At 40.3% G+C, this 12,128-nt stretch overlaps 1 protein-coding gene across 2 annotated transcripts in view; it reads right to left on the bottom strand.

The window, feature by feature from the left end:
• Window positions 1-12,128, bottom strand: part of RTN3 (reticulon 3) — a 62,696-nt gene that overhangs the window by 3,009 nt on the left and 47,559 nt on the right. For both annotated transcript variants that reach the window (XM_018043170.1, XM_018043171.1), the window contains 5 exons: window positions 4,035-4,242; window positions 2,028-2,166; window positions 1,385-1,454; window positions 883-929; window positions 40-98 (listed from right to left, as the gene is read on the bottom strand). In XM_018043170.1, coding sequence (XP_017898659.1) covers window positions 40-98; window positions 883-929; window positions 1,385-1,454; window positions 2,028-2,166; window positions 4,035-4,242 — 523 coding nt within the window. The remainder of the gene's footprint in view (window positions 1-39; window positions 99-882; window positions 930-1,384; window positions 1,455-2,027; window positions 2,167-4,034; window positions 4,243-12,128) is intronic.

Below are 12,128 nucleotides of genomic sequence, written 5' to 3'. Positions count from 1 at the left end.
CTCATGTCATGATGAAATGGGGAACCTAAGTGTACTCACTTTTCAACAATCGACTTGGTCTGATCACGGGCAATGCCAACATAGTGATCAATCTGGGTCTTTAAGAAAGAAAAGTCATTCAGTTGTGGCAACACACAGATTAACAATTTTCCCAAAGGTAAGATTCTTTAGCCTAGTTTAACCATAATTTTCTCAGTACCAGAAACTGTATGTCTAATCTACATTCAGTAAACACAAATATGTTCTGACTCCTGGTGAGACTAATTCATTTAATACCAAAAAGCCATGAATCAAGTCAGATGATGGACAACAATCTATCAAGAATAACTTCATAGCATCCAGTGCACTCGGTATAAGCCACTCTACAGTGCAGACATCTATTCACACTGATGGATTCCCACAACTCCTTTAATAGTTTGTTTCTTCTCAGATACCAGCTCTTATTTGAGCATTTTTTTCAACTTTTTTTTGGGAACAGATCCATCTGATACAACTCAAAAGACATACAGCATGGTAACACAGTAAATTCCCTTTCTACCCTTATCTCTTCTAGACATTCAGTTTCGCTTCTTAGAGGAAACCAGTTACCAGTTTCTTGCAGGAACTTGACTTGTAAAATTAAGACTGTAAAAACGGCTAGGAAAAGATTGCTGTGAACTTTCAATGCCTAAAAAATGTACTAGGGACTTCCTTGGTGGTCAAGTGGCTAAGACTCCGTGCTCCCAATGCAGGGGGCCCAGGTTCAATCCCTGTTCAGGGAACTAGATCCCACATGCTGCAACTAAAGATCTGATGTAGCCAAATAAATAAAGAAATAAAAAAAGAACTAAAATTAGTCATACATTAACTGGCATATCTGACTCAAAACAGACAAATGCTTACCTTGTACTTCTCATAGACAATTGGAACGCTGAAAACGAGTAGTTCAGCTGTAAGAAAGAATCATAAGACATGGCAAGTGTCAATGGAGACAGTCGCAAAGTCTGAGTAACAGGGATATTTTTCCTCATGAAGTACAGGGAAACACAGAACTTCATCAGTATGAGAAATCCTGGCCAGAGCTCTCAACTAAGGACCGTTAGATACAGGTATATAGTCTTCCCTCTTGTACCACTAATAATTTCCAAATTATGAAGATCCTCATATTTAAACCAAATCTCAACAACTCTCCTGTATTTCTAGTTGTCTGGATGTTTCTTTATAGGTGGGACCATTTAATAAACCTGTGCCCACAAACACAGGTTCCTCCAATATCTAGACAAGGCCTTTATGGATGTTGAAGGCTGGGCCACTGTGAAAGGACTGGAGCCACGCTGAGCTCTCTCTGCTCTTACTCTTACCAATTACTTCATAGAGCCTGAAGACAATTTCCTTGCCACCTTACCAAGAATCAGAAGGGTGATCCCATTGAAAACGGCACCAACATAGGTCATCAGCCACATGAAGACTGCAAGCTGTGAAGGCCAACATCAGGGGGTTAAGCAGGAATAATCATGATGCAGAATTCAGGTTGGGCTGTGCTTGGTCACTCAGCTGTGTCTGACTCTTTGCGACCCCATGGACTGTAGCCCACCAGGCTCCTCTCTCCAGGCAAGAATACTGGAGTGGGTTGCCATGCCTTCCAGCAGGGGATCTTACAAAATTCAGGTTATTTGATGTTATTTTTTTTCTAGCTAAGTCCTCATAAATTCAGTGATGTGTGCCATTAATAATTTCAACATGGTTACCTCATTTCTATTATACATTTGAGGGTGCATAAGAGAACTCGGTGGTTCTCTCAGAAGAACCAAACAGACAATAACTGCATTTCTATCAATTACATACATTATCCTTATTCTGATGTTAGTTCTCCTGACGCAGAAAGTACCTTCTTTACTAACCCCTACTTCCATTTTTATAGATTGATTGAGACAAGCATACATTTTGCTTTTGTCTGATAAAACCTTATTTACTGCCTTTCCTCTGAATTATAACTCAGTCCCTGGTCTTCCTCAGCCTCACCACCAAGAGCTGCAGAGGCAACTAACCTTTAAGGAGTCAACTAGATCCTCCACCAGAAAGAGACGAATGATGAGTTTCAGGGCCCTGTTGATGTGCACCATGGCAGCGTTCACGTAGTTATGGAAAGCTTCTGAGGACAGAGTGATGTCGACATCCAGGTAGGCTCTTCCAGAAGAAGAAACAACAGTCACACATTTGACATGGCAGGAGACGGTCTCTTTCTGTTAGCACAGAAGTTCTTCAGAGGGTGAAATCCCCTGAAGGGTGTGTGAAATCTGCAGAGGCAGATTTTGCTAACATGGGGTGGGGTGGGGGGAACATGACTGCCATTTGGTAGGTAGAGGCAAAACTGCCCTATGTCCGCAGTGTGGGACAGTCATGTACGATAAAGAACTGCCCAATGTCCTGCCGAACTTTTACTATCTCATAGGATATTCATGAAGGTGAACCTCTTTATAATTATCAAGAGCCCAGAACATATAAAAACAAAGTATTTTCCCCACAATTCTGACATATCCCGAATTGTCTAAAACTGTATTTTGTTTATACTGAAACCTTAAGATTTTTTTTTGCCATTTTGGAAAATCACATCTGTAAGGGAGATTATAAATGTACATGCAAGTATCTGATCTCAAGTATTTTTAGTTTCTTTTTTGGTGTAGTTATTTCTAAGATATTAAAATATTGACTGAAATGCTAGTTGTTTTATTGTCAATGACTTTCTATTTTATCACTCCTTATAATTATGATGTTTTAAAAATTGTTTACCAGTAATATTATCTGTGAATTTCATTTCAAAATGATAAAGGAGGCATTATAAAATATTTGTTAAACACAAAGACCTGCGTTCTGTTCCCAGGATGCATTATAGAACTGAGATGTAACCACCTGCTCATCATCTGTTCATTCACTCAGCACTTACTGGTGCCCATGAGTACCAGACCCTCCCCTAGGTATAGGGATATCAGAAAAATAAAACTGCTTCTGCCTCAAACAGCCTACAGTCTTGCGGGAAAAGTCAGAAGAGTAATAGGCATGTTTTTCTTTCCAGTTTATTAAGGAAATATGCACTATCAAACACAAAAGTTATAAAAATTAGATGCTGTAATTAATACAACCTAGCAAAACACGTTTTATAAATATGTAACAGCATCATGTGAAAGGAGGAAAAAAAAAACTTCTATATTGCAGCTTGTGGCAAAACAGTAAAATTTATCCACTCTATCAATCAACAACTACTGATTTGTTAAAACCAATTTGCAAGTAACTTTTAAAATGCCACATATAGCTTAAATTATTCCTTCTATTTTCACCAGGAGAAAATACAACGACCAAAGCTGCAGTCAGACACCTATTCTGTCATAGTTCTGAGAGATCACAGAAATACTTCTTTTTCCACGAGCAGGGGTTTTAAAAACCTGCTATTTGAAAATAATAAAATACTGCCATTTGTTGATGTTAAAATTTTTTTACAGGCCAAGACTTTCAAGAGGAAAGGAGTGAGGAAAACATTTGTTAAATCAGCACAGTTGGAAAAGCTAGCAACTGGATTCTACAAATGCATGACCTACTGACTTCATCACGACTTGCCCCCGGTATTAAGGCAACTAAAGGAGAGATAGGAAGGAAATCAGTAATAAAACCAAGAATATACACACCGAGTTCTTATACTGCCAAGAATGCATCCTCAGCAACATTCCAAGGCTGTTTTAAGTATTAACCATGTGGGGCTTAAACATGCACCTGGGACCCCATTTAACTGAGTGCTGTCCAGACGCTCTGCTTTCTCTACAGGATGACCCTGCCCAGGAATTCAGACAGTCCTTTTAGGTGACCCTCTAGTTTGTCAAAAAAGTTCCTGGCTCCTAACTTGGTCACTTCATAAAGTAGTCTCAAGTTGATGTTTCACGCCACTGATTAGCTGCATTAGGCCCTATAATTCCTGATTTCTAATCAGGTCTGATTTGGATCTGACCAGCCTCTGCAAACCCTTCCCTAAGTTGTAGAGCATTACTAATGATGCTTCAACTCACTTGAATGGATGGCCTTCTTCTGATTTCTGTACAGCTTGGATGACAGACTTGTAGACCCTGAAGCTGATGGTGACAGACAGAAGGGCCAGGATGAGGTAAGAAACCACACTGATGACACTGAAAGCGGCCAGGGACAGCAGCACGATCAGTGTGGTGCCAAAGACAAAGCCAGTCTTCTTCACATCTCGCCAGAAAATCAAGTCGTGCACTGCCAACAGAAAAGGGAGCGTACGTTAGACAACCTCTCACGAGTCACAAGGCCGGGACTGTCCGCTCTGTGTTCCGCACACCCGACAAGCCTTGCACTAGCGTGCGGTCACAGGTGCACCCTCCTCAAGACAGTAAATAAAAACCAAGGAAAATCCAATTATATCAGGGATGATTCACACTGCCAAAGGTTTTTCTGGTTTCTGGATAGGTTTATAGAAACTTAGTTTTTAGTCATGGCTACTCAAGTTCAGTGAAATAAAGTGTCATTTACTTTAAATGTTTCAGTAGAGCAACTGTGGGAAAAGCTTGAAAACTGTTGACTAAATTAAGCAAACCAGGCTTAGTTGAGCCAACAGACTATAAAACCAAAGGTAACTTGACATATGGACCTTAGGAAGCCTCACTATGAACAAAGCTAGTGGAGGTGATGGAATTCCAGCTGAGCTATTTCCAATCCTTTCAAAGATGGATGCTGTTGAAATGCTGCACTCAGTATGCCAGCAAATTTGGAAAACTCAGCAATGGACACAGGGCTGGCAAAGGTCAGTTTTCATTCCAATCCTAAAGAATGTTCAAACTACTGCACAAGTGCACTCATCTCACATGCTAGCAAAGTAATGCTCAAAATTCTCCAAGCTAGGCTTCAACAGTATGTGAACCAAGAACTTCCAGATGTTCAAGCTGGATTTAGAAAAGGCAGAGGAACCAGAGATCAAATTGCCAACATCCGTCAGATCACAGAAAAATCAACAGAATTCCAGAAAAACATCTATTTCTGCTTCACTGACTGTGCTGAAGCCTTTAACTGTGTGGATCACCACAAACTGTGGAAAATTCTTAAAGAGATGGGAATACCAGACCCCCTACCTGCCTCCTGAGAAACCTGTATGCAGGTCAAGAATCAACAGTCAGAACCAGACAGGGAACAACGGACTGGTTTCAAATTGAGAAAGGAGTACATCAAGGCTGTATATTGTCACCTTATTTAACTTATATGCAGAGTACCTCATGCAAAACGCCGGTTGGATGAAGCACAAGCTGGAACGAAGACTGCCATGAGAAATGTCAATAACCTCAGATATGCAGATAACACCACCCTTATGGAAGAAAGTGAAGAGGAACTCAACAGCCTCTTGATGAAGGTGAAAGAGGAGAGTGAAAAAGCAGGCTTAAAACTCAACGTTAAAACGTTAAAAGAACTAAGATCATGGCATCTGGTCCCATCACTACATGGCAAATAGATGGGGAAACAATGAAAACAGTGACAGACTTTATTTTCTTGGGCTTCAAAATCACTGCAGATGTTGACTGCAGTCATGAAATGAAAAGACACTTGCTCCTTGGAAGAAAAGCTATGACAAACTTAGATAGTGTATTAAAAAGCAGAGACATTATTTTGCTGACAAAGGTCCGTTTAGTCAAAGCTATGGTTTTTCCAGTTGTCATGTATGGATGTGAGAGCTGGACCATAAAGAAGGCTGAATGCTGAAGAATCAATGCTTTGGAACTGTGGTGTTGTTGGAGAAGACTCTTGAGAGTCTCTGGGACTGCAAGGAGTTCAAACCAGTCAGTCCTAAAGGAAATCAATCCTAAATATTCATTGGAAAGACAAGCTGAAGCGAGAAGAAAATGCACTAGGATGGGGCAAGAGCACAGGCAGAGAGACTCCCTCGGGAGTTATATGGCAGTTTTTTGTTTGACTTCTGTAAGTCTGAAATATTTGAAAGAAAGAAAAGCTTAGAGGATAAGGCTGAGGCCTAGACAGAAAAAGACCCTGATGCATCAGAGAAGGGAAAGGCATAAAAATGCTAGCCTAAATGCAAATCTACTTTGGTGCAAATTAGAAAAAGCCTCCCTTTCTCATGAAAACTGTGACAATAAATAGTCAAATCTACAATGATAAGCACTGTCAAACCTACAATGGGCTTCTCTGATGAAAATGGACTGGGATGGGGCAAGAGTACAGGCAGAGACTCCCTAGGAGGCTAACACAGGGGTTCAAGTCAGAGATGATGGGCGTTTAGATTAGGTCAGGATGGAGCGGAGTGGAAACACAGACTACATTTTGGAGGTAGGACAGTCAGAACTTGATGATGAACTGATGTGGGAGGTGACAGAGGGAAATAAATATGGATGAGACCTAGTTTTGGGGCCTGAGCAAATAGATCGATGTGGTGTCATTTACTGAGATGAGAAAAAGCAGAGTAGAGCGCATGTTAGTTCTGGATGGATGTCTAGAGATATACACAGAGAAGGTGGTCAGATCTACCAGTATGGAGCACACAGGACAAGTCTGAGCTGGAGATGCACATAGGGAAACCACCAGCACACAAATAATATTAAAAGTCGTGAAAATGGATAAGGTTACCTAGTTTACAGGGAAGAAGGCCCAGGCTTAATTCTGAGGTGCTCCAATATTTAGTAGCTGAGTAAAAGTAGAGGAGCTGGAGAAAGGATACAGAGGAAATAACCAAGGAAGTGGGGATAACTAGGAGTATGGCGTCACAGAAGCTGACAAAGGAGTGCTTCGTGGAGAAGGGTGTGGAAACTGGCTAATTGTGCTGAGGCTGAAAAAGAGAAAAAGTCACCTTGGACTTAGCAATATGGAGATCGTTAGTGTCTGATCAGAGCAGTTCAGTGAATAGCTGGAGGGGGTTGAAGAGGAATTACTGGTGAGACAGGGAGGCAGTGTGAGAGGAAATGCTTAAGAAGTGTGGGTATGAAAGGGAGGATAACATCTGGAGCCAAGGGTCTTCAAAGATGCAAACACTAAAGCATGCTTATATGCTCTGATCCCTGGGTCGGGAAAATCCCCTGGAGAAGGGAATGGCAACCCACTCCAGCACACCAAAAGGAAACGAACAAAAGGATAAACTGGACTATATCAAAATTAAAAACCTTTGTGTTATAAACAGTACCAAGAAAATGACAAGAAAACTCATAGAAACATATTTTCAAATTATTTATCTAATAGGGTTAATTGAATTATAACTCAATAATAAAAAGCTTAAATGAAAACAAGTTAAAAAAATGAGAAAGGATCGAAATAGACATTTCCCCAAAGATATACAAATGGCCAATAAGTATATAAAAGAGGCTTAACATCATTAGTCATTAGTGAAATGTAAATCAAAACCACGATGAGCCCACTAAATTGGCTATAATAAAAAATATAATAACAAATACTGGCAAGGATGCGGAGAAACCTCATGCATTCCCAGTGGGAATGAAAAATGTTGCAATTGCTTTGGAAAACAATTTGGCAGTTCCTCAGAAAGTTAAACATAGAATTATTGTATGATCCAGGAATTCTACTCTTAAGCAAATATGCAAGAGAAATAAAAACATACATACAACACAAAAATTTATGTACACCAGTGTTCACAGAAGCATTATTCATAACATGGAAAATGTAGAAACAATCTAAACATCCATCAGCTGGTGAATGGACAAATAAAACGAGCATATCCATACAATGCAATTATTATTTGGCCACAAAAAGGAATGAAGTTCCAATACTACATATTATAACACAGATAAAATGTGAAAACATTATGCCAGCTGTAACACATCAATTATAAAATCCTACATATTGTATGATCGTGTTTTATATAAAACATCTGCAACTCTATAGAGAGAGGAAGTAAATGAGTGGTGGTTTAGGGCTGTGGTGATGAAGTTATGACCAACCTAGACAGCATATTAAAAAGCAGAGACATTACTTTGCGAACAAAGGTCCATCTAGCCAAAACTATAGTTTTTCCAGTAGTCATGTATAGACGTGAGAGTTGGACTATAAAGAAAGCTGAGTGCCAAGGAACTGATGCTTTTGAACTGTGGTGTTGGAGAAGACTGTTGAGAGTGCCTTGGACTGCAAGGAGATCCAACCAGTCCATCCAAAAGGAAATCAGTCCTGAATATTCATTAGAAGGACAGATGCTGAAGCTGAAACTCCAGTACTTTGGCCACATGATGTGAAGAGTTGACTCATTTGAAAAGACCCTGATGCTGGGAAAGATGAAGGCGGGAGGAGGAGGGGATGACAGAGGGTGAGATGGTTGCATGGCATCACTGACTCAATGGACATGAGTTTGAGTAAACTCCGGGAGTTGGTAATGGACAGGGAGGCCTGGCGTGCTGCAGTCCAAGGGGTCGCAAAGAGTCGGACACGACTGAGCGACTGGACTGAACTGGTGCTGATTAGAAATGGGAAATGACTGCTAATGCGTATGGGGTTTCTTTTCAGTGGGGGAACGAAAATATTCTAAAATTGGATAGTGGTGATGAAAAAATCATTTAGTTGTAAACCTTAATGGATGAATTGTATAGTATATGAGTTATATCTCAAAAAAGTATTAAAAAGAAATGAGACAAACTTGCAATTATAGTCAGGGATTTCAACATTCCTCTCTGAATAATGGCAAAATAAGTAGACAAAAAACCAATAGGGATATAAGACTTAAACACTATCAACTAATTTAACATTCAAAACAACACTCTACACTTTTAACAGCAGAACATACATTCTTTCCAAGTACATGTAGAACATTTACCAAGATAAACTTAACTCTGGGTCTTGAAAAGGATTCAAGACACTTTCATGTTTTCTGACTATAAGGTAATTACATCAGAAACAATAACAGAAAGATACTGAGAAAACCAATGATAAACTTTGTATAAACTAAACAATATGCTTTTTTTTTTTTTTAACAATATGCTTCTAAACAGCTCATAGACCAAAGGAAAAAAATCAACAGGGAAATTCCAAAGTATTTGAACTGAATGAAAATAAAAATCTGTGGTGTCCAGCTAAGTGCCTATATTATAAGAGAAGATGAGAAATCAGGGATTTCATTTTCAACCTTAAAAAGCTAGAGGAAGAACTGATTGAATACCAACTAAACAGAAGAAAGGAAAGAATAAAAACCAGAGCAAATGTCAATGAAGAGATAACAGAAAAACAACATGAGAATACCAATAAAATAGATAAAACTCTAGCTAGACTGATCAAGAAAAAGTGAAAGAATATACAAATTGCCAATACCAGGAATCAGAGAGGTGACATTGCTACAGATTCTAAAGACATTAAAAAGATAAGGGGATATTAGGATCAATGTTATGCCAATAAACTAGACAATTTAGATGAAGTGGACAAATTCTCCAATGACCAGACCATCAAAGCTCACTCAAGAAATAGATAGGGCTTCCCTGGTGGCTCAGTGGTAAAGACTCCTCCTGCCAGTGCAGGAGACATGGGTTAGATTCCTGATTTGGGAAGATCCCAAATGCCACGGAGCAACTAAGGCCGCGGTGCCACAACTGCTGAGCCTGTCCTCTAGAGCCCGTGAGCTGCAGCTGCTGAGTCCATGCTGCAGCCACTACGGCCCACATGCCCTAGAGCCCATGCTACCCAACGAGTGAAACCCCTGCAATGAGAAGCCCTCACACTGCAGCTAGAGGGTAGCCCCTGCTAACCGCAACTAGAAAAATGCCCACGCAGCAACAGAGTCCCAGCATAGCCAAATATAAATACCGTTTAAAAAAAAGAGTATGTCATGACCAAGTTTTTTTTTTGCAAAAATGCGAGACTTAGTATTCATAAATTAGTCAATATAATTTACCACATCAGCAAACTAAAGAACCATACGATCATCTTAAGAGATATGGAAAAACAAAATCCAATGTCTTCTGATAAAACCTCTCAGCAAATGAGGTTATAGAAGGGAATTTCCTTTAGTTAATAAAAGTAATTTGCAAGAAACCTAGCGCTAACATTGTATTTAATGAAAGAAGGCAAGGATATTCTCTCTTACTACTTCTACTGGCTTTAGCCAGCACGGTAAATCAAGAAAAAGAAATTAAAAACCATCAAACTAGAAAGGATGAAGTAAAACTGTCATTATTCACAGATGGCATGTGGCCTAGGTAGAAAATCTGATGGAATCTACAAAAAAGCTAATAAATTTTAGCAACGTTGCAGGATACAAAATTAATTATATTTCCATGTATTAGTATTAACTGATAAGAAACTGACCTAAAAACACCATTTAAAATAGCATGAAAATATGAAATACTTAGGTATAAATCTGACAAGAGATGTATAAGACTTGTGCTCTGAAATCTATAAAATGCTGCTGAGAGAAACTAATGGCGACCTAAATGAATGGAAAGCTACACTGTTTTCAAACAGATGGGGAAAATGTCACTTTCATTTTCTTGGGCTCCACAATCAATGCAGATGGTGACCACAGCCACGAAATTAAGAGACGCTTGCTCCTTGGAGGAAAAGCTATGACCGACCTAGACTATGTATTAAAAAGCAGGGACATCACTTTGAGACAAAGGTCCATATAGTCAAAGCTATGGTTTTTCCAGTAGTCATGTATGGATATGAGTGAAGTGAAGTCACTCAGTTGTGTCCGACTCTCTGTGACCCCATGGACTGTATCCTACCAGGCTCCTCTGTCCATGGGATTTTCCAGGCAATAGTACTGGAGTGGATTGCCATTTCCTTCCCCAGGGGATCTTCCCGACCCAGGGATCGAACCCGGGTCTCCCACATTGTAGACAGACCCTTTATTGTCTGAGCCACGAGTTGGTCCATAAATAAGGCTGATCGCTGAAGAACTGACACTTTTGAACTGTGGTATTGGAGAAGACTCTCAAGAGTCCCTTGGACAGCAAGGAGATCAAACCAGTCAATCCTAAAGGAGATCAACCCTGAATATTCACTGAAAGGACTGATGCTGAAGCTCCATTACTCTAGCCACCTGATGCAGAGCCGATTCACTGGAAAAGACCCTGATGCTGGGAAAAACTGAGGGCAAGAGAAGGGCGTAACAGAGGATGAGATGGTTGGATGGCATCACTGACTCAATGGACATGAGTTTGAGTAAACTCAGAGAGACAGTGATGGACAGAGAAGCCTGGAGTGCTGCAGTTCATGCGGTCACAAAGAGTCGGACATGACTTAGCAACTGAACAACAACAACAACAACAACATTGTTCTCATGGCTTAGAAGACTAAAAATTGCTAAATTGTTAATTTATCTATAATTCTAAGTAATTCTAGTCCGAATTTCAGTAGGTTTTTTAAAAAACAGAAATAGACAAACTGATTTTAAAATTCCTATGGAAATGTGAAGGACCTAAAAGAGCCAAAACAACTTTGAAGAAGAATAAAGTCAGAGGACTAACCCTGTCTGATTTCAAGGGTTGTATAAAGTTACTACGATCAAGACAGTATGCTGCTGCTGCTAAGTCACTTCAGTTGTGTCCAACTATGTGTGACCCCATAGACAGCAGCCCACCAGGCTCCCCTGTCTCTGGGATTCTCCAGGCAAGAATACCGGAGTGGGTTGCCATTTCCTTCTCCAATGCATGAAAGTGAAAAGCGAAAGTGAAGTCGCTCAGTCATGTCCGACTCTTCGCGACCCCATGGACCGCAGCCTACCAGGCTCCTTTGTCCATGGGCTTTCCAGGCAAGAGTACTGGAGTGGGATGCTATCGCCTTCTCCGTCAAGACAGTATAGTACTTGCTTAAAGACAGAGCAGAGCAATAGACCGTCTACAAAGTTCAGAAATAGGTTAAAGGGACAAACTATTTTTTGACAAAGCTGCTAAGACAGTTCCCTGTCTTAGCTAAGACAGGTTTCCCTGGTGGCTCAGACTGTAAAGAATCCACCCTCAATGCAGAAGATCTGGGTTCAATCCCTGGGTTGGGAAGACCCCTTGGAGGAGGGCATGGCAATCTACTCCAGTATTCCTGCCTAGAGAATCCCCCGACCGAGGAGCCTGGTGGGCTACAGTCTATGGGGTCACAGAGTCAGACACGACTAAGCGACTAAGCAGAAGACTGTTCACGGTAGAACTGAGTCTTTAACA

This window comes from Capra hircus, chromosome 29 (assembly GCF_001704415.2).
Source record: "Capra hircus breed San Clemente chromosome 29, ASM170441v1, whole genome shotgun sequence".
In the NCBI taxonomy this organism is placed as follows: domain Eukaryota; kingdom Metazoa; phylum Chordata; class Mammalia; order Artiodactyla; family Bovidae; genus Capra; species Capra hircus.
Note: the sequence above shows the minus strand (reverse complement) of the source record. Positions and strands in the feature narration are given on the sequence as shown.